Genomic DNA, 25,523 nt, shown 5'->3' with positions numbered 1-25,523 from the left:
TCCTTGCACTCTCCTCGGCTCCATACATCACGGAAACAATCCTCACTTTGGCTTCGAGTGCAACAAGGTTATTATTTTGGTCCAGAAGCCACATTCAGGGGCGGTCTAGACACTATCACAGCCTTGTGTAAATATTTAATGTTTCTTGTGTCTAAACATTCTTTGCGTCCTCAGATTTTCCTGTTGGATCTTACACTTCGACACCAAGTGATTTTCGACCAGCACACAGAGCCTGACCTGTGTAATTAAGATCAAACAACTGTCAGCTTCACCTTTTCCACTGAAGTGTTTTCATGGAACAGTTTCAGTCCAAACTTGCTCATCCTTCTCTGTGAATAATGAAGCTGTTCATGTTGTGTAATGTCAGTTTTTGGCTTCAATGCACCACATTTGTAGCTATCTTGGCTTCTATTGGAAGATGCAGATGTTTGTGAGAAAAGGGTCCACACCAGAGAGTAAGAAAACTGTTCGATATTTTATTAAAAAGTAAAATTAGACATCAGTCGGCGGTCACGGCTAACCCGTTTCCCTCCCCGTTTATTGTCTTTTCACAAGGTTTACAGATGGCAGTGATGTGTGTCAGTCCGACCCGGGGATGCTCATCAGCTCAACACAAATAAAACAGGGAGAACTACGGTCTTCGTCCATGGCCTTTATTGGAAATTCTTTACATGTGAATCCTCTAAACCTGCCCAAACCCTGCTTTAGAGACTATAAATATATATATAAAAAAAGGAAGTGTAAAAGACTTTTGCAGTTCCTCCGAGAACAAAGAAAGCATTTACAGTCAGGTCTCAACTCGAGGGCTGCGATCACCTTTGTGACGGTGATTTTTAACAAACGTCAATCATGTCAAAGCCGAATTCAAACAGATAAAAGAGGGGGAAACAAATAAGTGGCCAGATGAAATCAGTAAAGTCTTGGATGATAACAGCACTAGAGAAACACAGGAGAACAAGCACAGCACAATACAGACAGAAGAGGGAAAACCAACCACTGCCTCATCAGTATATATACTGTATATATACACATATACATACACGTTGCTGGCAACCTCGCCACAAACTGCAGGAGCTTCTGCACAGTCAAAAAGGTTTTCATTTAGTGGGTGTGTGATAATCAAATCAATTAGCTGCAGCAGTTTTCATGCGCAGTGTGCAGAAGTTATTATAAAGCAAGTTAAAAGAGCCAAAAATCCTTCAGCACTGTGAAGCTTCCCCCCTGTGGGAGTCAGGTGTTGCACCAGAACCAGCAAACAGCGCCGGGGCAAAAAGTATTCAGCGCAGAAGTAGAGCACCACCTGGTGACTGAACCAGGAACAAGCAGGGAAATCTTCACGAGCCTCCGAGCAGCCGTTTGTGTCATTGATGCTACAAAATAAAATAAAAAATGACTCTGACATGTTCTCTGCATCCACTAGGAGAGCCCTGGTTTTAAACCTTTGCAATTTATTGGATTTGATTAAGATCGACTGAACAAGTTATCATTTACAATACCAAATAAAATGTGCAAAAAATATCAAATATTCAAAAATGCCCATTTTTTCTTAACAAACGTCACATTTGTTGTTTTTAAACACTGTTTACAAATGTTTATGCACATAATTTCAATAAAGTCTGGTCCTGCAGCTGCTGGCATAATAGGTGCACTTTACACAGGCGGCGGTGTGCAAACTGACGGAGCATTGAGGTACCGGTTCTTTTAAAGTGGCAGGGCACTGCAGAGGAGGAGGAAAGGCTGCTCAGCTCTACGCCGCCAAGAACGAGACGCCGGGTTGGGGTCCCCGTTTTTGAAAACACCTTGGCATCAAGAGCTGAGGTGAAAGTTGTGTTTTTGCACTAAAGTGAGGAGACTACATGTGTGATCTGCAGTCTCAACCCAGACTATAAATCTGAGCCTGGGCTGGAAAAACACAAAAAAAAAATAATACTACAACTAGTAAAATCCTATCATGTTTATCTATAGACTCGCATCCGACCAAAGATAATCTTGGTGTCAAGATGCTTCGTAGTAAAGAGAGATTTACAGGTGACAGGAACATTTCATATCAGCCATCAGCACAGTTTTTAAGCAAAGAAGGGATTCCTAGCTACATGGACACCATCTCTTCAACAAGAAGTACTTTTAAGTCAATGAAACAACAATGGCTTGTGACAGAGATGTGAGTGGGACAAACGTATTACAGCTGGATTTACTAATCCTGAAAAACACCCCCAGTGACGTGATGGCTGGACTACGTGTGACGACAGACCTCTGATTACACTGTACTGGTGTTTGGGGAGCGCAAATGTTTAAAAAAAAAAAACAGCAGTTCACAGGACAACATTTTAAGTCAAATTACACATCTGTGTGTGAGGTTGTCAACTTTGGAACTGAAATTCAAAAATCAAAGAGTCTTAAGAGCTATGAGGACCTCTCCTTTATCTCAAATGTCTCGTTTTTCTTGGTTTGGAAAAAAATAATAAAAAGCATCACCAATATTAAACATGTTACAAATATAAATCAGTTTTCTTTTTTCAAAATATGAACAAAAATTTTCAATAACACATAAAAGTCCTTCTGAGGTTTAAGTCCCCCGCTGGTTGTACGAGGAGGAGGAGGAGGAGCGCTCTTGATCGTTTTTTAGAAGAGCAGGAAAGAAATTTTAAAGCAAAGATTTACCACAAGAAACAAAAGAGAAACAAAAATCACCCTGAACTTCACGAGCGCTTCTGTCTCTTGGAATGTCGCTGCTGGCTGGACCGCTCCTCGTCGCTGCTCGCCTCCGCGGTGTCGTCCCGGCTACGCCGCTGACGAGTCCTCCGTGTGTCCCGCTCGCCGTCGCTATCCGGCTCCCTGTAATCCTTCTTGCCTGAGGTGGCAGAGGTCCGCTTACTCCTCCTCCTGCCATCATCATCATCATCCTCCTCCTCCTCCTCCTCTTCCTCTTCCTCCTGATTTTCCTCATCCTCCTCCTCACTCTCGCTCTCCTCGTCCCTCCTTCCCCGACCGTTACTGGCCTTCTTCCTGTTCGATTTGCCATTCTGCATCTTCTTCTTCGGTTCCTCTTCCTGCTCATCATCATCCTCCTCCTCTTCCTCCTCCTCTTCTTCCTCTTCTTCCTCCTCCTCCTCTTCGGATGTAGCAGGGGCCTGGCTGACGCGTTTGCGCGAGCGCCGGCGGAGGTAGTTGAGGCCGGGCAGAAGCTTCTGGAGCAGCTCGGTGAACGACTGCTCCGTCTTGACCATGCAGGAGAGCACGGTGCTGCCCTGCTGGTTGTACTCCTCTGCGTTGGAGAAGACCAGTTTTATGTCTTCCAGGAAGTCCTGGGCGTGACGATACGAGCCCTGACTGAACTTCCCCAGCATCGTCTGGAAATCCATTGGCTGGGAGATGATGTCCAGGTAGTCTTCAGCCTCCTCCGGGGACACAGGCTCCCTGTACGAAGAGAAGCATGAGGTAAGAGATGTTTAGTGTGATGACTGTGACAACACTGAGTTTTTATAATGACATCTGGTTTAAGGTTTGTACAAACTCTAGTTTATCTTAATCTTTCAGTGTCTCTTTTTAATGCCATCGTACATTGTTGCTGCTCCACAGTCATTAATAACACAACAGGCGATGTTCTTAGCTCACCTGAAGGGCCAGCTGTAGCGAAATTTGGTCAGTTTCTTGAGGATCTCCTCACATCTCTCCAGCTCCAGCGCCTGCCTGCGCACTCCGGATTGGGAACTCTGTCGCACCTGCACCAATAATACAAAAACTGATTTTATTCTGCAGACACAAATTACTGTAAGTCTATGACGCATACATCAGTTCCTGTCACAAGTGTATTCCATTTCTCTTTTCTATTGTGAGTGGGCTGGTTGTTTCTTACCAGTTCGTCGATGTCCGCGGGGCTGTTGGGGCCGGTCTTTTGTTTGCTGCTCTGACTACTTGAAGACGACGGCTTCTTGGATTTACTTTTGGAGGTTTTCTGCCGAGATGAGTTCTGCTTGTTCTTCTTCCTTGGTCTCACTGTAGAGAAATAATGGAGAGGTGATCAGGACAACAAGACATTTTACACCTGTCACGAAAATGTACTGTTAATTTTAATTAGAATAATTGTGTTTTTGTTTGAAAAGTGATGTTTATTCAATCATTCCCGATAGGTGCACTCTGCAAAACTGTGTCGATTGACTATTGAGAGCAGTAAATGTTGTGCTGTACACCCATTAATGTGTTCTTAGGTGCATTACTATTCATCATCGATGCATAAACTTCCTTAATGGTTGCGGTGCAGGCTTGAGCCGACAGAGGGGATCATCCTGCCACATACTCTGAGTGAAGCCAGAGTGAGACACAGCTTCAAAGCAAAGGTCCAGACCTGAGCTGTGCTACATGACAACACACAGACAATAGAGACAGCGACTGAAATTCCCCGTCAGCATTCCTCTCATTCCCAGCCTTCGTCGCAAAAGATCCCCAATTTTCCCAAAACCAACCCGAGTGCCCAAGAATGTGACCTCTTTTTTTGTTTTGCGGCAGTTTTTCTTACAAAAATGTGAACGATATCCTGGATGGAGCAGAGAAACTCACACACTCAGACGACTTGGTGAAACCTGGACTTAATTATCTCTCGCCGATACTCACAGCTGTGCCCCATGGCTTTGTAGTCATTCTCTTCCTCATCCTCTTCATCCTCCTCAGAGTCCTCCTCTTCGGACTCCTCCTCATCCTCTTCTTCGTCTGTGTCCTGGTTGTAGTTTCTGCAACGGAGAGTTTAACAATCAAAAATCTTGACACGAATGATGAAGACTGAACATGGTCTGTAGTTAGAGAAGAGGAAAGTTTACTGTAGAGGTTTTGTTAAATTGGGGAACATTTTGGTCGTACAGATTGTTACTGCAAATGCTTTTTAATGGTATGTGAAGCATTCATTTCTGTGATTGCATCACCTGTTATAGTTACGACAATCTAATATAAATATATACTTTTTATTAAGGATGCAGCTAACAATTACTCTCATTATCCCTGATGTAGCAGAACAGTTTATATGGACAATAGAGGACCGAGACAACTGAAATGTGTGAGGCGGACAGTTACCTTGAGCGGGAGCCACGTCTGGCAACAGTGGGCTGGCAGGCCGGGCACCGCCACTCTCCGACAGGAATGCGGTACAGTGCCGGTCGCAGACAGAACAGGTGGAAGGCCTTGTTGCACTCGTCACAGAGGATGAGTTTCTCATCATCGCCTGGAAGAGATCAATATTTATCATAAAACTGAGCTGTGTTTCAGTAATTTTCCTAGTTTTACCTACAATTTATCCCTCACTTTTATCCTTCCTGTTTTATTTTTCTGCTTGTCACAGTTCTTCTTGAACATTTTCCCCGTGTTTAAGTTTGTGTTGTCGTCTTATCGCTACAGGTTCACCTGCTGGCCTGCGGGGCCGCTGGCTCTTTATGTAGACCTGCCTGACACTACTAGTCTGTTGTGCTCTGAGCCGGCTGCTGCTGCCCTGTTTGGATCTGGGCTTAGACTCCATCAGCTTCAGCACAGACGGGTTCTGCCTGAGCACTAGACAGGGAGCAGGAGACCACCAAACTGCAACTCAAACATCCAGCACACCTCATAGTAAAGACTGGTTGTTGTACTGAGAGAGAAAGCCAAGTTACAACAAATCTCTGTCTGTATCAATAAAGGAATAATGCCCTCACTTGCTGCTAAAACCCTGTTATGTACTAAACTTTATTTAGAGCTAATTCCTCACTTTGAGACCAAATGAGTGGGACAGCAGTTGAAGACTGTCCTTACCTTTCCTGCGACAGACTTTGCAGCGAGCGTTCTCGGCAGACATGTCCCACTTTATGCAGGCGTCCAACATTCCCAGCAGGACATGCATGCGGGAAAACGTCTGGGCCTCTCGGATAGCTGTTTTCCACTTCTCTACCGCTGTCGCTACCTAAGAGGAAGAAGGCCAGACTCGTTTAAAATCAGCAGAACATTACATGAAGAGAGTCCAGTAGGGGTAGCTTCATTTGAATGTTAGTCTGCCGTGTGTCTCAGCTTCTTTATTGAAACTTTAAACACTGCAGCTCCGCTCTCTTACCCGGGCCTCTTCTGCCAGTCTCTTCTCCTCGTCCACCTCTTCAGCCTTACTGCTCTCTTCCCCCACGTGCTTTTTCTTCTTCTTCTGTTTGGGGGCCATGAATCCCTGCAGGAACTTTTTGATTACACAGGCCTGAATGGTGATGATGCACTCGCCGAAGTCTTTCAGGCTCTCCATGTCTTTCATCTGTGAGGAGAGAATTAGTACAAGAGCTATAAAATCAGTAACACTTCAGTGACACATGTTGTTAATATGCAAACAAACCTGATTTAGACCTCAAATTTATGTTTTATGCCTACAACCGATGAATATGATAAAGAAACAGTCTACCACTTCTCATACTCAGTGTTGAAATTTAACATCTACTAATATCGTATGTAGGGAGACAAAATGATCACCTGCTCTTCGATGTCTACGTTGTCATCCAGGTATCCCAGACCTCCCTTCTGCAGTCGTGAGGCCACCTCCTGGATGTCACTGCGCAGGTACTTGAGCAGCTCAGCGTAGCCGTCGCAGGTCCTGAGGCCCAGTTTGGCCTTGCGGGTCAGATGGACGGAGTGGAGGATTTCCTGGTATCTGAAAAGACGAGAGGGACACCTTTATGTTCAGCTTCATATTTACTCCATCGCTGCTGCTGACTTCTTTAAAACACAAATTTCTGGGTGGATGGGAGACACTGCATTGGTCTTCTTGTCTCCTTTTTTTGTAAAACCAGCATTGTTCATACTTTTTTGTAAATGCTCTGGCAGTTCTGTATTCAATTTATTTCAAGTTTGCAGCTGCTGCTAGTAAATAGGGTACACTCACTTGTTTTGTATCTTCACCCTCAGTTCACTCTCTCTGACCCCCTGAGCATGAAGACTTTCCACCAGTTCCTCCAGCTCAGCGGGGTTGTCACATACGAACCTGCGTTCAGAGACAGAAAAATTAGAACAAACGATTGTGTAAAAAGAAAAGAAAAGAAATGAGAGAAGATGAACAGAAAAGGACAAACAAAGCTCTTACCAGAGGTTCTGTCCCTGCTTGGGAACAGTCGTTTCTATACAGATGTCGACTGCTGCTCCCTGCTGGGCTCCCTCACTAACAGCACCATCTATGCTGCCGTCGTCCTTCTCAGCTCCTACAAACAAAAACAGTAAATAAACACCTTCTCTCAACTTCAAAACAGTTCAGATTTCATTATTCTTTAATTATTCGTTAACATACTTAAGTAGGGCTGCAACTGCATATTATTTCATCAATCAATCATAAATGACGACAGAAAGCAGCAAATCCTCACATTTAATAAAGTTTAACGATTGATTATCAGACCAGTTTGCATTAATTTTCTTTCCACCGATAAATAGTTACAGCTCTATACTTCTGGTTTTGTACCTTGTGATTCGTTAGTAGCGGCCGACCCACCATCCTCTTCCTCTTCTACCTCAGGCTCTGCTGGTTTTTCCTCAGGCTCAGCTGGCTTTTCTTCAGGCGGAGGGGTGAAGTTGTAGTCTATGCTATCGTTAACCCATCCTTTCTCGATGTACAGACCAGGAACCACGTCAGAGAAGAGCCAGTATCTGAACACAGAACGCGCAGCAGACCATGGTTAGAATTTACATTAATTTTTCAAAGCATGTACATTCATCTGTGTGTAATCGTTTAATGTTTGTGAGCAGCACTGACCTGTTATGATTTCTGTCCGTACCCAGTGGCGTCCGGCGCATGACATTTCTGGCTTTGGTGATACCATCCTGAAAGGCCTTTTCTGTAGCAGCCCTCTGTCTACGCAGTCGCTCCTCTTCAGCCTCCTTCTCCATGCGCTCTGAGGGGGAATAACATAGCAACAAATAAGAGTGAGCAGTTTCGGACTTAGCAGTAGTAATAATTACAGATAAACAATCTGGCTTTGCTCTAAATGACTAAAGAACTCAGGGGTTGGGAAACTACTGAGAGAACAAAATCACCTTACATTTTTTTATAGATTAACTGCTCCACATCTTACCTTTGTTCTGTCTGTCCATCTCCTCCTTGTCCTTCTTGGCCTGCATGGACATCAGCCGCCGGCTCTTCACGGTGCTGATCATGTCCTCAGGCTCGGGCTCGGGCTCCACTTTTGGCTCCACCTTTACTTCTTTTTTGCTCTCCTTCTTAGAGCCGCCTTCTTTCTTTTTCTCACCTTTGAGTACAGAAAAATAGAACAAAAATGTACATGGTGGCATCAACTTGTAGTATTAGAGTAATAAATCTCCTCAGTGGTGAAGCTCTCTGGTGGTAACCACCTACCTTTGCCCTCCATCTCCTTCTGCTTCTTCTTCTCGGCCTTCTTACGGTCATTGACCTCTTTCAGCATTGCCAGACGCTCCTTCCACAGCTCAGCTGACCGTTGCTGCTTTGCCTCAACGTGGTCTTCAACCGAGTATGTCATGAGTATGCGGTGACACAGTGCCACCAGCAGATTCACCTTCTCCTGAGGGCTCAGCTCAAACACCTCGACCGTCTCGAGCTTCTCCAAGAACTCGCTGGTCACCACATCATCGAAGCCCCCCAAACCCCCTGACTCGACTGAGCCCTGGCCGCTCTCCTCACCGTGAGCGTCACACGGTCTCAAGCACAAGCGTGCCAGCTCCGACGCAGAGTGCATGGTGAGGGGGATCTCGGATAAGGGCATGTCGAGCTCGCTGTAGCCTTCTGCCAGCTCATCCTGCAGCAGTGTCTGAAGGAGCACCACCAGCACTCGGTTCAGGTAGAGGAAGCCAGACCGTTCACCAGACAGTGCTTCCATCAGAGCCACTGCTGTGATGGGATACTGGTCATCCGGCATCAGCAGCCCTGCGTAGCAATGAAGGAAGTCCACAACCATAGCCACATCACCAAACAAGGCGTTAGGCAGCCCCTCTGGCATGTCTACGAGCTTGAACGCCGGCAGGTTCTTGCCACCTTCGATCTCCTGGTCTTCGTATCTGCGAGACTGTTCGCGGCGGACGAGCATCTCCTTCTCGCGCCTCTCCTTGGCCTTTTCCCGCAGTTTCTCTTTGACCTCCTCGCGCCTTTTCTTCATCTCTTCCTGCCTTTCTTCTTCACTCATGGCCTTCCATCGCTTCTTTTGCTCCAGCAGCTCCCAGCGTTTCTGCACCAGCTCCTTGAGCTCCTCTGGCAGCCGGCCCCGATCATCTGGGGACAAGGTCTTTGCAGCCTTGGAGATGAGGCAGGAAAGGGAGTTCTTTTTGTCCTCTTTGCCCTTGTTCTCCTTATAGTAACGGAGGAGGTGGAGAGCCATAGGGTGCAGTGCCTTACCCAGTTTAGGCGTACCCATGCCCGTACTGCGGGCCCTCTTCTTCGGGCTCCCAGCGGGGGTGCTCTTAGCCAAATGCAGCAGCGTCATCTGCTTCATCTTTGGTGTCTTTGTACCAGCTTTGCCATCATTTTTAGAAGCTTTAAGTACGTTGAGTTTCTTGTCGCCGCTCTTTCTACCTCTCTTTCCTTCTTTCTTGTCCCCTGACTTCCTGCCGGATTTCGGGGTGGAGGGAGCCGAGCCTTCACCTTTCTTTGGAGTCCCAGAGTTCTTGACCTTGAGTGGGGAGCCATTCATTGTTATTTTCTGAAATACAGACAAGAAGAGCCCATTAAGCAAAGCTTTAACTTTAAAAAGGTATACCCCATAATAATCTAGTAATATCTTAGCTGAGACATGACACTGTGCATACAAGCCAGCTCACCTGCATGTGGCCCCAAATGGTTGGACTAAGAGGCATGCCTAAAGAGTCCTTCTTCCTTCTCCTTTTCTTCTCTCCCTTCTCATTTCCTGAATCCTCTCCTGGCGTGTCAGGAGACTTGAGCTTCTTGCTGGGTCGACCCTCTGGAGATGTCAAGCTCTTACGCTTTGCGGAGGGATTCTCTGCTAAAAACTGTAGACAAGCAAAAAAAAAGAGTGTGAGCCAAGAACGAGAGAGACCTTTATATCAAGCAACATGCTAAAAATACAATGAGTAAATTACCTTGTGGGGATCAAGAAGGAAGTCACTGAATTTGCTGGGCAGGTTAAACTTTTTCACCAGCTCGTCTTCAACCACCCAGGGAGCGCTCTCTCCCATGCCGAGCCTCAGTGCGTTGTGCCTAATGTAGTAGCGCATGATCTCTTTGGTTGGAGGGCGCTCCGTTCTGTAAAGACTGTCTGCTGGGACGTCACTGATTACCTATGAGGCACACAAGATTAATGAATTTCTTTCAAAATGCAAAGTCTGTGTCAACCTTAAAAGATCGCGAACTACACACGGAAATACAAGAGACGGGTTATGGATAAGGATGTCAAAAATCCTCAATTGTAGCGCAGAAAATACAGAAGAGTAGCACTTTTTGCTGACTGCTGATGCAGATACGAACCTTGTCCTCATTAATGAGCTTCACGTCGTACTTGTGAGGAAGGAATTTGGGCATCACCCACTTCTTCTTCTCCTCCTTCATGGCAGTGGGAAGTTTCCTTGGTGAACGTCGTGCTCTGTCACCTGATAGGAAGTCAAACAAAGTAATGTCAAGAAATGTGAGACTTTATTTTCCAAATCAGAAAGAAACATAGTGAAAAAACATGAAACCCCCGCTGCTGTAGGCCTGCTTTATGAAACAACACATCCACCTGTACTGCAGTTATATGACGGGCCCCACTGATAATAATTCTACAGCCAGTTTGGTTGCATCTGCACCGCATGACGTTTTCTATGTTCTTTAAAGCTCTTCTTTTGTTTGTTTACGTATTGACTCGGTACTCACTGAGGCTCTCCCTCCTGTTCTCCTCCTCTCGGGGGGGAGGTTCCTTCCTCTGGTTCTCCTGACTTGCGTTCTCCTTGTCGCTGGATGGAGAGTCACAGGCACCTTCAAGCTTCTTCTCCGCTGTCTCACCCTCTGGATTCTCCAGCGGGTGGATCTTCACCACCTTCACTTGCAAACTTTTGTCTTTTCCCACCTGAAGTGAAACAGTAACGTTAATTCACATAAGACATACTTTATTGTAGTACATTATTTTTCTATGGTCCTCTAAAGATGATGTTGAGAGTGATCCATTCTGTTGTCTTCATAAGATCAAAATGCAAAGACACGTGAAATTTAAGAAGTCAAACTGACCAGGAAGTCACACTCTTCATCCACAGCATACTTGGTGAGGATTTCAACCCAGGCCATCTCCACCAGTTTGTCTAAAGACACGGTGTTGTGGTGGACCATCTCCAGAACTGGTTTCTCAAACCACTGGGGATACTCCTCCTGAAGCCTGCACACAGAACATGATCAATACTTAGAAGAAGAAAAAATCCTAAACAACATAGGAAGGTAGAGTATAATATAGTTTGTATCTTGCAGCGTTGAATATGTTCATGGGTGTGATGCGCTCTATTCATGACACACTGTCTTTCACATTGTTTGAATTTCTGTGATTCATTCATCACTGGAACCAGAGCATTACATAACAGGGTCACAGAGGGCTGAGTGACCAGCAGGGGGGAGTAAAGTCCCCTGGCTGATATAATTAGACAGAGCTTAAATACAGCTCGTGATCCTCAGTGACTCGAGCTCTGGGCAGCTGGGCGCTGCTCTGTGCCGTCTATGATGTGACATCTCTTTGGGATGTCGTTCGGCTAACATACCTCTTGCAGACAGCCCGTATACATACATTACACCTACACCTGGTTGGTGATAAGTGGGCTGAAAGAGATCCATTCAACTGTTAAAATTCTCTGAAAAATGCTACGCCCTTCACTTTGGGAGATCAGGATAAGACAACTCTCACCAGGCCAGTGCAGATTCAAGGATGACTCAATCACACACCCTCTAAATAGAAAGAGAGGAGGAGCACCGGATTTATCCAATCGTAGGAAAGCAGCGTGCCTTGTGACCTTCACTGACAGAGTATGGCTCTTCCGTTTGTACTACTGTGCTTGTGCATCAACTGGTACACCCATACATACCAGTCTGTACAAAACCCCCCGAAAGGCTGTGGACTGCTACATAACGGCCCTCATTTCACTAGTTGGATGAAATCGTGAACACGAACACACAAACTTCAGATGCAATACTAACAGTTCGGTGACTTCTTGTTCCTCCTCCCATGCTTCTTTGTGTGTGAGCTGGCTGCTCCCAGTGCTCTTGCACGTCCAGATGCGCTCATCATACCTCTGCAAGCGTGCCTCGTATTCTCTGTGGACGTTTTGTAAAGGAACCTGCAACAGTCACATGTAAACAGTTCCTCCTCGCCTGGCCGTCGGCTTACTTATTAAAAGCGAGATATACGCGGTCCGCTGTCGACGAGTCGTGTGTGACTTGTGTCGGTATTTCAAAAAGTAGTTTAAGGTCAAGGGGCATCCAGGTCAGGGGTGGTGGTGAGGGAAGCTGGAGAGTTCAGTGGGGGCAGTAAACAACTTGTGAGTACCTGAGGTTGGACTTTGCTGCCTTTGAGGATTGTAAAAACCAAAACAATAAAATGAACTACATTTCTAGATGGGAGGCATGTGGTTCATATAGCTGTTAGAGCAGTGATGATAGATTTAGATGTTAAAGTCAAAAATAATAACATAACTATGTCACTGCAGGAACTTACAGAGACTTTCCACAGATCTAAAACCCACTTTGAACGCTACGTGTGACTTTGAGCTGTCATAACTGGCTTCGCAATCTTGCTTTCTGTTAAGGAACTGCTGACGTTTAAAGTTTTCCTTTCAACACCAATAAAAGTGAGTCAAGTGGCCTAGCTACCAGAAGATAACCTAACTATCTGCCCCTAAATGCTCTCCTGAATCAGTAAACCATTCTCGGGCAGCTCTTGTCCTCTCTTGACAAACTTAAAAACATAAATGTGCCGGTAGCTAAGAGTTAGCTCACTCTGAAGAGGGTTGCGTGCTAACGTTAACAGCTAGCTAACCCGCCGAGCAACATCTTCGGCGAGACGACAGGCTTTTGTGACATAATGGGATACCTAACGTTAGCAGCGTGCTAGCTAACCCTGCTAGCATTATTAGCTGACAGCGGGGCCATAAACGCTGAACGTGAAAGGAAGCCTTCTAACAGCTCTCAACATGTAATTTAGCACGAGAAATGCGCTATATGCCATACACAATCTTAGTTTTTTGCTAGCTTAGTGAGCTAGCCACGTAGCTACAATGAGTTCATTAGCTAGCAAAGCGGAACATTAGCTTGCTAGCAAGCTTGTCAGAGTGTAAAGTGTGTACATGCGGGAGACACTTAAATGAGGGTAAATGTCAGGAAGCGTCAAAATTAGGCGCGTTAGCCATTTTAACAGTCATGTGCGTGTAACTGTGTAAATTTCAATAAAGCCAGGTAGACAAAGCCTGATGTACAGCACACCGGCTGGCTCGACAAGTCGAGGCTGAGCCTCAGCATCATGTTAAAGGATACTCTTTGTTCCTGAAGGCCTCCTTGGTGTGCTCGATGATGTGCACCTCCTCTCCCGGGCCTGGTGGTTCGGCTAGCGGCTTAGCCAGTGGGTACGGTTTCCGGCCTAAAAGCGGTGCCATTTCCAATCCACAGATGGCACGGGTGCCAACGGTAAAAATCAATCCTCTAGCGACAGACTAGTACAATAATAAACAATAATATGTCCTTAGCATGTATCCAAGTGTCCCGAAATATCTTAGCACGTCTCACGTTACCGCCGGCAGGCCCGGCACTCAACGTGTAGCAGCTAGCTGACTAGCTAGTAGGCTGGATTGCTATCTCGTTGCAAAACAATAACAGTGCACTTCTTGGCAGCCGCCTCATCGCATCCTTCTTCTCTCCTCTAGTAGCAGTGTCATGCTGGTTTTACACAATGTCCTGGACGTAAAACTGCTTGCTGGACTTGTCTCTCGGTATAGTTGGGAAACTTTTAGCTCCTCCGGATGAACATGAAAGGATGAGAAACCACACCGAAATCAAACTCGCGGCAACAGCCAAAGCTCAGTTCAGCGGGAGGTCTGGCGCGCTGTACGGTCCCAAGTCTTTGCAAACTAGGCCTGCTCTCGTTCAGTCAAGTTGCACCGGCTGCATGTCCGCGCTGTCGGCGCTTCTTGTTGTCGGATAACAGCGTGAAGAAGTATTACGAAAAAAAAAAGTAACCTGGATCAATCAAGAGGTTAATTCCTTGTCGAAATGGCGGGAGTTTCCAGTCCACCGGCACAATTCCGTACACCGTCAGTACTCCGTTTCCCCGGCAGCAGGCAGCGTCGCATGCACGTCCCCGCCCTCTCTCGACCGCCATTGGCTGCCTCAGCGAGGCGCCCTCGTCGAATTGTTCCGATACAGTCTCTCATTGGCTGATATCGGCTGTCAGTTGCGAGTCTGGGGCGGCCCCTTCACATTGACCACGCCCACACAGACTATTAAATTGGAGACTAGAGGTCAGCTGATGACAATAAAGACACATTATCTTCTTAAATCACACGGTGGTGTGCTGAGAATGTATTTGTTGATAAGTGACGTGGCATCCGTGACTCTTTGATTTATCTAATTCATTTCTAAACGCACAGCTCGGGCTCCATTTTAAACAGGTCTGATTAAACAATAGGACCTGCCCTCATTAACAGAGCCTCAAGACATTATGCTAAATAAACAGGAAGCTTACAGCACCAGTGAAGTGAAGTCGAAATAGACAGAAGCATTTATTATGGTTTACAACGTCTTCAGTTATAAACATGGGCAAATTATATTATAAATATTTAAAAAAGCATTTTCTTATTTTTTACATGTGATAAGCCAAAATAAGATCTGATCCAGAGAGAGGGCATCTTATTTAAAACAAGATGGCACATCTAAAACATCAATCTGCATAAAGCTACACATTGAACATCTTTTTTTTTTTTTTTAAATGGCCTGAAACCTCAAAAATAAGCAATAGGATAATGGAAACATGCAAAAGTAAAGTTTAACTGCAGAAATGCTACAACAGAAAACAGAAAGCTAGATATTTTAGCATGTGAACCAAAAATCACACCGCCTGCAACAACAGTGACTCGCGACAGTTTGGAAAACCCTCTCCATTCATTTCAAAAAACCACTTAGAAACAGCGAGACTTTAAAGACCTTTAAAAGTGAACAAAGATTTTTGCAGTACATTTTTTAAATTTTCTTTTACATTTGCTGAAATGTAATAATCGAAGTCGGGGACAATTTGAAAAGCTTAGCTAGTCAGTCTGAGAACAAGTATCGTGTGTATTTTTAACAAAATGATTATAAATAAGCTATCTCAGAACGGCATTTTCTCCTGTGCAAATCTTCTTTAAAGGAGGTGCTCCTGATTCATCCAACTCCTCCTGGAGAATGAAAAAGGAAACATGTTGAATAAGGTTACCTAAATGCTCACACGGTTAAAAAAAAACAACATTTCTAGTTTAATTCAAGTGAACCTGTGTGTCTGGAGGGGTCCGTCTGACAGTCCCTGATGAGAGAAGGTCCTCCTTGATGAGGGTGGGAGGCTCGTCGGCCCCCTCCTGTCCTGAATGAACTGGCTCTGGATTCACGAAGAAGAGTTCGATTATTACCTCGCTGATGCAGCTTTGACAGCGAAGGGATACAGAGACAGTAATAACAGATACACTATCTATTGTGTGTACATGTTTTTTTTTATGACAGGCATTAATGTGTAAAATTGGGGGATTCTTCATACCGTCCACGCTCTCCTGGCCCAGCATAGGTGGCTGAGAGTCTTCGGTCCGGAGGCTGGAGGTGTGTGGAGGGCTGACCTGCTGTGAGCTGGAGGTACTGCTGCTGTTGTCCATCTTAGGCTGGTAAACGTCCGACAGAAAGCTCTGGTTGCTGTTTTCATCTAGAGGCGGACACACAGGAGTTGTACTGAACATGGATCTATTGTATTTCATGTGTTTGTGACATATATATAGTCATTGTGACACATACACCTCATAATGAATGCAATGGCTCCAGAAGGCTATTTATTTATTATTTTTGCCACAAAACTCACCAGTGAAATCCAGTAAAGAGTTAGCATTTTCCAGGACCACATCTTTCATTCCTCTAACATCTCCACCTGTGGATTTGGTGCGATATATCTGACAACAAAAAAAGGGGGGATTGTCACTCAGCGGATTAAATGAAAGCCTTCATAGCCACGGTGATGGAGAGGAGAGCCCACCTGCTTTGTTTCTGTCACTGGCACCCACTTGAATATGCGTAAGGACGTGTCCCCAACTGTCACCCATTTCTTCTCCCTGGGGATGAAATTAGTTGAAGTAATTTCGGAAAGCAGCTCAGTTTAGACCAGCTGCTCTAATACCATTAATCTGCAACCATGACATAATACACGCTCGTGTCTTCTCCTTCTTCTTCTTCTCTGTCCACAGCAGAGCCTGACAGCTAATCACACATATCACCACGCTCGGTGTTAATCATCGCTTATTTCACACGAGCACGTCAAACGTCGTGAGGATTGGCCGGCAGGTGTTGGTGCATGTCAGTGTAATGTGTTCACAGGACAGCCGTCTGTGTTACAGCTCGCAGCATGTGAGGCTGTAGCCATATTGACAGCTCTCGGCGGAAAAAAACTCAGCTAGCCCCGCCTCGCCTGTCAACCCGGGGCATTGATTGGTCAGCAGCTCCGTCAATCATCGAACTTTTCCGACTGAAGTTTGTTGAGCGACGCAGCAGATATCAGCCTTCGGTCTACTAATACATTTCCCTCCATATTGTCCCCCAGACAGCCTACGTACCATTTGCGCACTTTCTCGATGGCCGCCAGCACCTTTTTAATGTCATCTTTAGCCCGACTTCGAGTCTCGGCGCGGCCTGATCGTCCCGACATCTTGATGCTGTTATGATTCATCTACAGATGCATCTGAAAACTTCAAGACCAAGCCCCAGTCCTCCGTTACAGTGGTAATCTCGCGAGATTTCACCGGCTCAGATGCTTCTTTCTCTTTTTTTGTCCCTAGCTTGTGCTCGTACTGTGTGTACTGTAATGATGGGTGGACACGTTTTGGGACATGTATTGATGTATTATTCATTCATTTATCTGAGCTGACATGATTGGAGGCTTACAGTGGCTGTCAGTAGTACAGTTTTGAACTGGCCTATTTCTGCTTTGATGAAGTATTTTCATTATATTCTGCTCTACACTTCTACAATTAAGATATAATGTGCTTTTTATTCAGACACATTTATACGACAGTTGTAGTTCCTAGTCGCTCTACAAATTAAGATTAAATATGAACTTAGTAGTTTCAAGTGTGAAGTGCTTTATTGTCATATATGTCTTATATACACTGTGGCTACAGTGAGGCAGTGAAATTCAGTTCTCGTAACAGTGCTCATGTAAATGTGTATTATAAGTAAATCACGTAATTAAAATCCAATTCTAATAATGTGTGTAATGGATACACAGCTTGTAAATAGGTCGTGACATACATGTGTAAACAGCGGTAGACTGATTATCGGCCATGGACAGTTATCAGGTTGATATTCAGCATTTTCCGATTACCGGTGTCAGTGATTTTTCTGTCAGATTGCTGATAAAATAAACTAATTTAAAAATGTGCTAATTTGGCTCTGATGCAGCATCCTCTCATGTCTGGTCTACAACCCTATCTGATTGGTGACATGTCACGATTAATAGCCTGTCGGCACTGAATAATCTGAATCTGCAAAGTGACTGGTGGCTAAATGTATCAGATAAGTGTAGTGGAGAGACAGTATAAAGTGGCAAAAAATGTAAATACTCGAGTAAAGTGTGTGAAATTTGTACTATATGTATCAGTGTATTCTCTGTAATTGGTGGCATCAGGTAATGTTTGGTATTTGTTCCATATTTATCTCTGGCCTTAGTTTTGTTCTAGTGCTATAAGAGGTTTGCAGCATTAAAATGTGTTCATTTAGGTCGATTAATCATGATTAAAGGGCTACTTTGACAAATTAGGCCTTACGCTTGTTAGTGTTTTATTGTATTTTATTGCTTCGTTATCTAGATTATATTATTTAATGTCACATTTGATCTAGCTGTGGTGGCAATGTTCTTACTGTGGGGGTCCACCACTCAGGAAACAGTAAATACAGAGATGTAAACAGTAAGTAACAGGTTGTGAACAGTAACCTAGTAATAAGTTCAGCCAGTGCACTAGAATACAATATGTATGTACAGCAGTCATTACTGTACGAGCATGACAAGCATTTAAGTGCATTACTAAAGATAAAACCACTGGTTCCCAAACCTTTTGGCTTGTGAACCTGTACAAAAATGCAGTATCTGGTTGGGCCCCCTCGTCCCTTTTCAGCCGTCCATTGTTATCTGATCTACAATAGAATGATTTCTCTTCTAAACTTCTCAGACGGTCTCATTAAGATCAATGTTTGAGGCCCAACAGAGTAAGACCACAATATTTTGAAAAAAGTAAAGAGAATGTTCCTAAAAATGAATGCAAATAAGACTTGCTTCTTTCCTCCCCAATGAATCATCTCACAACCACACCAGATTTATCATCTTGTGACTCTCTGGGTGGGGCCTGGCCCGCAGGTCGGGGTCCACTCTCATTTAAAACTCATATTTAAAACTAGATCCAGACACAACGGTTAAATATGTCTTACGCATTGATGATCTCCATCAGTTTACATCTTGATATATGATGATATGTGAGTCACAAGGGCCGATTTTTAAACAGTGAACGCTTGATAATTTATTTAGCTGATGAAACTTTAATACGTTTTTTTAAGTTAGATTTTGAATGGAAGACATTTAGTTATAATGGAGTAATTTTACAATGTGGTATTGGTTCTTTCACTTTAGGATCTGGGTACTTCTTGTATTGCTATTTGTCTGTTTGATTATGATTTATGATTTCAAGTAATGAAATAAAAACTTCCAGCTGGTCCTCTTGCTTTTCTTTGCTTATAGATACATTTTTTATATATATTTGTGGATGTGAAATTCTACCTTGCTACTGAGTGTATTTTAGACAAGTTTGATTAAATGTACATCAATGTTGACTTGTGGTGGTTCCTGCATTTGACCAGCAGAGGGTAGCCTTGAGTCATGCAAACAGGCTCCTCCTGAGGTTGATAGTTTATTTGATTTATTAATTAGAGGAATAATCACAAACAGGAAATTAACCTTTGTTTGCATACATCCTGCAGGGAGTACGAGAGCAGGGTCGGTTTCTTTAACCAGATACTGTCCACTCAAAACTCACAAAACTGAGCTGAGTGGTTTACAGCGGTGTAGCCGCAGGAAAAATCTCTGTAAAAATATTGTGTATGACATAAAGGGAACAAAGAAGCAGCACTATAAGCTCTCCCACTTAACAATCAATACATGATGAGACACTGTACATCATCACTGATCAGAAATCAGATTGGGTTTAGTGCCAATGTTCAGTGCCACTCTATTGATACTTGGACAAGTGGTGTTGGCACTGATTAAAACACCACAGGAGAGGTGTTTATTCATTTCTTGCAGAGCTTATGGCAGGAAGCACTGCAGGAATGTTAGGTTTATTGGTTTAATATGATGTTGAGCATTAGACATAACAATTTAGTCACATTTCTGAGGGTTTCTGTCGGCTTTATTGTTCCATACATCAGATTGTTTTGTTATGAAGCTCCTGATTAAATTAAATAGATAGAATTTTGTCTGAATGTACTTTTAACATCACATACAGCAACATTTCAAGCATGCTGTGACTGAATATTACTGGATCCCAAGTAGTGGCAATAATATTGTTAAGACTTACACCTATCTGATGAGACTTGTTTGAGACAAAGCTTAGACAATTAAATCTCCACTCATCACTGATGTTGTGGGCGGGGCCTGTAGCAGCTCCAGCCAGTAGCTGACGGCAGTGGGAGGAGTCAGTGACAGTTGCCAGAGAAAATATCCAAATAGCAGCGACGCTGAGGAGCACGCGAGCTGAACGGTGTCCACACACCAGCAGCACTGACCTCCTCACGTTTCTCCTGGGACACGGTGCAGGGAGGGTTTTCACACAGGTGCTGTGTTTTGTGCAGCCTGCTACAGAACTGAGTGCTGTAAAGACAGAAACTGAGTTGTGTGAAGTTTTCGACAATTGTTGCACATGTCACTTCCGGTCTTGTGGACGCACTCATGAAGAGAAAATGTGTTTCCAACAATATTTTAGATCAACATTCATTATGCCAACTTTGCTTCTTTTAACAAATGAAATGATCCATAGGCGTGAACTTTATTTGCATTGAACTTTCAAAACATGGTTGCAAGATACTTTAATTTTATTTGAAAAATTTAAAAGCAGCACACACAGCCAGTATAAAAACAAGTAAACATAAACGTGGTACAAACAATCAAGATAAAACAAGACAGCATATATAGAAACAATAAAGCAGAGTGAATAATGAAAAAATAACAATAAGTCAGGGATAGAAGCCAAATGCAAAATAGACAACAAATGGAAAAATCACCTGTCCAGGTCATTATACATGTGAGGTAATTAGTCGTTAGTAATTATGACTCAATATCTGTGATTTATAATGTTCTACGCTGTGTTGTAAAGGGTATCCAAAAGTCCTACTTGAGTAAACGTACAGACACCATGTTAAAATATTACTTTATTAGCAGTGAAAGTCATCAATATGAATAGTAGACTACTTGAGTTAAAGTCTTAAAGTCTCTGATATTAAATGTACTTAAGTATCAAAAGTAAAGAACACATACATGTATATTTACAAGTATGTATTTACTGTTAACTATTGCTCGATTGATTATTATTGGCCTGACTGATTACTGGATCAAATATTCAGCATTTTCCTGATAACTGGAATCAGTGTTTTGTTTGGTTTATTCTCTTTATTGCTGATAATATAAATTATCTTAAAAATTCACTAGTTAGGCTCTGATGCAGCACACAATCTGCAAAGTGGTATCAGTGAAATTATGGCCAATAAATAGAAATGGTATTATTAAGACAAAGTGCGTTGATGGACACAGCATCTACATACCCTGATACAGAAGGTAACGGTATGCACCTTCACAGTTAGTTTGAAATCTGCCTTCTGATAAACAGAAGAAGTGCAGCCCTGTGAAGCATATTATTATCATTGTAATTATCATGATAGTATTTTATTGTTATTGCTTGTATGATCTATTTTTCTTCATCTTTTATTATTATAACTACCCATATTTAATTGCTGCAGTTTATTTGACAAACACCTCCAGTTTCACACACTTTTTAGTCAACATGAGCTTTTATTTTGAAAAGTGAGAGCGGAAGCGTGGCCTCCCTCTCACCGCGCCTCGCTTCACCCTGGTGCCGCTCAGGCTGCTCCTGTCATTGACTGGGGTGTTGGACAGAAAGGCCAAATGATCCAGTGAACGGGCCGACGAGTCCAGCACAGCATGGACTGCTGCCCGCCATAGATAGTGCGGCTTTTATTTCTTATTTTACTTTCTACACTCTGGCCTTTTTTATCGGCTGAAAGTTGTTTTTGTTGTTTGTTTCGCGCTGGAGGGAGAAAAAAAAAACCCAAAAAACAGACGACAATGGATCGAGTGAAAAGCTCCATGCAGCAAGTACCCAACGCTATCCCCAAAGTGATCCGACGGACCGGAGGGGCCAACAGCCTGGAGCTGGAGAAGGAGAACTTTGAGCGGGGGCAGGTACGGAGCGGGGCGAGGGTCACATTAATGTAATAATGTTATTGTAGTGGAAGCGTGGGAGTGAAGGTCCTGGCTGAGAGCCGCTCTGTATGACGGGAGAGTTACAGCCATGCCAGGATGTTTGCTGTCATAAACTCACTGTGAGATCTCCACAACAAATCACACACATTTATTTATTTATTTGGGCAGATTTTGAGTATTTCCTCCATTTTTTTTTTTTATCCTTTATTTACACTGTTCAGATCCAGATTATGGGTTTACCCCAGTGTTACTTTCCCCTGATGTGTGTGTTTGTGTGTGTGTGTGTGTGTGTGTTTGTGTGTGTGTGTGTGTGTGTGTGTGTGTGTGTGTGTGTGTGTGTGTGTGTGTGATCAGCACAGATACCACTGAGTGTCTACTGTACAACAAAAGAGCTGCTGAAATGTAGGTCAATGGCCTTTTGAATTCAGATAACTGTTGTTTAGCCTATCTGTAGGATAAATCCAGACAGGAGGGAGGCTAGCTGAAGCTGTGTGTTTGTGTGTGTGTGGAGCTGTGGCATGTATGACAGGCTGTCAGTGCCTCCTGTAGGCCCCCTCAGTCAGAGCAGGCTCAGTGATGAAGATGAAGATGAAGATGATGATGAGGAGATCATCTTGTGATCTATGTTATGGCTGCTGCTGCTGAATAAAGAATGCTGTGACTTTGCATAAAGTGCTCTCCCATATGTATGTAGGCTGCTGTTACGCTGTGGAGCCTGCTGCTTCCTGCCTGGTGGTCTCCCCTCCCCTCTCTCCCAGACCAGGCACAGGGGAGGGATGGGAAGGGATGGGAGGGGGGGGAGAAAGTAGGTCAGATGAATCAAGGCAGCCAAACTGCCGTGGTAGTGCTGCTGCAACGTGCTTCTCCCGTTCACAGCCGCTGCTAAATTGGACAGCACAGTCAACACAGCCTAAATGTGCACAGCAGGTATTTGGCTATTCTGCGTCCACAGTTTGCCTCCTCCACCCTTCCCACTCTCCCCCCCACGCCTCTCCCATCCCATCCGGGACAGCATGGATTAGAGGCTGGGGAGACACGCATGCGTCCGTGCCAAGCCTGGTCACTGGGTCACTGTCAGGCTGTCAGAGATCACACCGTCTGGAAGTGTGTCAAGGCGGAATCACAACATGATACGTGCACGTTAGTTTCTCGTCATGTGTTGCGGCAACTCTTAGCGAAGCTGTCAATTACCTGAGATCACTCAGAAGAAGGCTTTTTTGCAGGTGATCCGCAGTGAAAATATTTACGCAAGTCAAAACAAGCCCGAGTTTGATTTTTCCGTTAATTATCCAGCGTGTCTAAACCGCGGTGTGACACATTCAGACGTTTGGTTCTGTGTACACAGTTTCTGTAATAGTATACTTCCTCCTGAGTTCTCACACTTTTCTAAATAACTTATTAGGATTTGTTGGCACTGTTTGTGTCCCCCCCCCCCCCCGCCCCCCTGTTGTGGTTGATTTTTGACTGTGGCAGGAGGTGCAGGAATCAATGAATGTGCTGTCTACTTTACAGCGGATCAGCGAGAGATAATCTCATCTGATCTGTTGTGCTCTAAAGCTGCCTAAATCTGCAGGGCGGTTGGCTTTCACCTCCTGTCTGCCTGCAAATATCTGTCTATCTGCCTGTCTGTCTCGCATTTTTACATTTAAATCACCTCCAACTTTCTTGTTTTGGCCAAAGAGTTGGTAGAAGCTTAAAGGTGCACTGTGTAGTTTTGGGGAAGAAGAGAAAAATCTTCATTGGCTGATTTTTTTTTATGCCTAAACAAACGTAATAAACAAACTTTATTTGTTTTCATGACTGAATAAACTGATGAACAAACTGACCTTAAAGGACAACATCATTTCATACTATTTTACTTTGTTTATATGTGGCGGACCCTGCCACTTTTCTAGCTTCAACAGTGTTCTGGGGACTTTATTTTCCTCTGAGAGCAGCTAAGGAAAAATTCTGACTTTGAATTTCTTCTCCAAAACTACATAGTGCCCCTTTAACGTATATATTAAAACACCCATGTTATTGATTTGGTTGTTCATAGGATATTGAAGTATTTGCACTTGTTTTTGTTGTTTCTGAAGCTTTTTGTAAACTGAGATCACTCAGCAACTTTTTGAGTTGTTGAAGTTTGTCGCTACTTGTGAGCATGTTGGCAACAGAGAAGATTAACATTTAATCATTAACAATGTGTGTGATCATTAACAATGAGGGAAATCTGTTGAGAAGGGTGATCAGCCGATTATACAGTATATCACTCAACATGCAACCTAAATTCAATATTCTACAGCTACATACATGTGGATGTGAGCAGACAGCAGGGTCGCCTTACTGGGCTTTAAAGCCAAAGTGGTGTAAAGGCCTGATCCTGAGAAGTGCTCTCCTATCTCTCTCTGTGTCGAGTTGGGTAAACAACCAGGGTGTGTTCAAAATCCTCTCTGTCATAGCGTCCACACTGGGTTATAAAAAGAAGCAAACAGGGCAGCCAGATAGCACACAGCGCCTGCTTTTAATGACATGTTTAGCCTCATAATAGCAGCTGACTCTTTAATTTAGAGTTTAAGGGGGATTTAATGTTTGCTGTGTTGGTCTCAAACGTCACTGCATGTTTCGGCTTCGTGTTTCTATTGTGTTGTCGATAGCAGTGCGAAAAAACACACAAGTAAATGACAAGCTGACAAACTTTATAAACTTTATCTGAAGGCTCCAACATGTCCGAGATGCCCACTCTCTCCTCGATTGCAAAACTCCGAGCCGTCGGAGGCCAGAATAGGTTTTTCACTTGAAAGCTGGTGGAGGTAGTAATCTCTGGACCGATATGAAGAACCATAATTAGAGCGTGTGGAAAACTTCTGGGGAACCAGTTCCTCAGTGTGAGCCCCTGACTGACACCACACTGTATGTTACATAATTAAGGCCTTAAAATTAGACTTCCTGCCAGCCTCCTCCTCCTTTACTTGTCCACACGGAGGTCACTCCTGTTTGTGTCCGTATCTGTTGTTTCCCAACCTTTTCTACGCAAACTGAGCTGTCAGTATTATGGTTGATGTGGTCAAGTTTGCATTCATACAACTTTTCAACAATCTGTGCAGCTGTTTCCTCTTTGAGCAGATACCTTTAGCTTACTAGCTTTATCCATTATGTTTAGACGACTTCTTCAACAATTGATCCATTACTTTACTAACTAATTCAGCTGGTTATCTGTTACTTTGAGCTATTTAATCATTTATTGACAGCCATCTAGGTGTTTCATTACTTTCAGCTTATTTATACAGTTTCTACATTACTTATAACCAACTATTTCAACCATTAACCCGTTTTTTAGCAAACTGTTTAAACCGTTAATCCATCAGGCTACTTCAAGATCACCGTTTGAACAGTTTTTCCATTACTTTTAGCTAACTTTTTTAACCTTTTCCAGGGTTCGATTGTATTTTGGTTGCACATGCGCACCAAAAATCAAAAGTGCGATGCAACGTTTTCATTGGTCGCACTTCTTACTTTATTTTTTTAAAACAATTTAGGTTTATTGCAATTTCTTGTTGTATGCGCTGTGATTTTAATGAAGAAGAGCATTTCTCTGCACCTTTATTCCTGTTTACAATATGTGTTAACAGTTTATCCTTTACTTTAAACTATTATTTAACAGTTTATCCGTCCTATTTCCATTCATCCATTGCTTTCCTAACTGTTTAAACTGCTCTGTTTGCCTGCTAATTTACACGATCGACACTCTCAATAGCAACACATGGTGTTAAGATGTTCCAGCTGACTCAATATTTGATTTTCTTTAATCAAGTGATCATTTATGTCTATTCAAATTAGTTGAGCCACTACTCAGTAATCTTCCCG

General features: G+C 43.7%; 3 protein-coding genes across 4 annotated transcripts in view; 1 reads left to right on the top strand and 2 right to left on the bottom strand.

The window, feature by feature from the left end:
- Window positions 1–456: 456 nt before the first annotated feature.
- baz1b (bromodomain adjacent to zinc finger domain, 1B) lies at window positions 457–14,187 on the bottom strand. Of its 2 annotated transcripts, none has more exons than XM_073483657.1 (21): window positions 13,448–14,187; window positions 12,116–12,232; window positions 11,165–11,309; window positions 10,814–11,006; window positions 10,430–10,551; window positions 10,045–10,242; window positions 9,766–9,954; window positions 8,333–9,647; window positions 8,052–8,225; window positions 7,733–7,871; window positions 7,442–7,626; window positions 7,073–7,187; window positions 6,875–6,973; window positions 6,466–6,643; window positions 6,068–6,253; window positions 5,773–5,920; window positions 5,065–5,212; window positions 4,612–4,727; window positions 3,857–3,996; window positions 3,616–3,722; window positions 457–3,417 (listed from the first exon to the last, which is right to left on the bottom strand). In XM_073483657.1, exons 1-21 carry the CDS (start codon window positions 13,564–13,566, stop codon window positions 2,700–2,702), a joined length of 4,851 nt encoding a protein of 1,616 aa, XP_073339758.1. In that variant the 5' UTR covers window positions 13,567–14,187; the 3' UTR covers window positions 457–2,699. The 2 variants fall into 2 exon arrangements, with proteins under 2 accessions (XP_073339758.1, XP_073339766.1); XM_073483665.1 differs by having other exon boundaries at window positions 8,333–9,617.
- A 472-nt stretch (window positions 14,188–14,659) lies between these two features.
- bcl7bb (BAF chromatin remodeling complex subunit BCL7B b) lies at window positions 14,660–16,913 on the bottom strand. The gene is made up of 6 exons (XM_073487550.1): window positions 16,750–16,913; window positions 16,176–16,251; window positions 16,005–16,092; window positions 15,693–15,851; window positions 15,433–15,536; window positions 14,660–15,339 (listed from the first exon to the last, which is right to left on the bottom strand). The coding sequence occupies exons 1-6, from the start codon at window positions 16,860–16,862 to the stop codon at window positions 15,268–15,270; spliced, it is 612 nt and encodes a 203-aa protein (XP_073343651.1). The 5' UTR covers window positions 16,863–16,913; the 3' UTR covers window positions 14,660–15,267.
- A 4,448-nt stretch (window positions 16,914–21,361) lies between these two features.
- Window positions 21,362–25,523, top strand: part of hip1 (huntingtin interacting protein 1) — a 48,447-nt gene continuing 44,285 nt past the window's right edge. Inside the window, exon 1 of the mRNA XM_073481637.1 lies at window positions 21,362–21,656. Coding sequence (XP_073337738.1) covers window positions 21,540–21,656 — 117 coding nt within the window. The 5' untranslated portion in view covers window positions 21,362–21,539. The remainder of the gene's footprint in view (window positions 21,657–25,523) is intronic.

Source organism: Pagrus major, chromosome 2 (assembly GCF_040436345.1).
Source record: "Pagrus major chromosome 2, Pma_NU_1.0".
NCBI classification, from domain to species: Eukaryota; Metazoa; Chordata; class Actinopteri; order Spariformes; family Sparidae; genus Pagrus; species Pagrus major.
This window is presented reverse-complemented; position numbering and strand designations above follow the sequence as displayed.

Bases quoted from the DNA above. Each gene is read 5' to 3' on its own strand.
- baz1b (XM_073483657.1), bottom strand. From the start codon at position 13,566: ATGGCACCGCTTTTAGGCCGGAAACCGTACCCACTGGCTAAGCCGCTA. The intron at 7,872-8,051 runs GTAAGATGTGGA...ATTCCCCCTCAG, and splicing joins GATGGACAGACAGAACAAAG to AGCGCATGGAGAAGGAGGCT. The intron at 5,213-5,772 runs GTAAGGACAGTC...GATCTCTTCCAG, and splicing joins CAAAGTCTGTCGCAGGAAAG to GCGATGATGAGAAACTCATC.
- bcl7bb (XM_073487550.1), bottom strand. From the start codon at position 16,862: ATGAATCATAACAGCATCAAGATGTCGGGACGATCAGGCCGCGCCGAG. The intron at 16,252-16,749 runs GTACGTAGGCTG...TTTCATCCCCAG, and splicing joins ATCGAGAAAGTGCGCAAATG to GGAGAAGAAATGGGTGACAG. The intron at 15,340-15,432 runs GTTCACTTGAAT...TTCATTCTCCAG, and splicing joins GGACCCCTCCAGACACACAG to GAGGAGTTGGATGAATCAGG.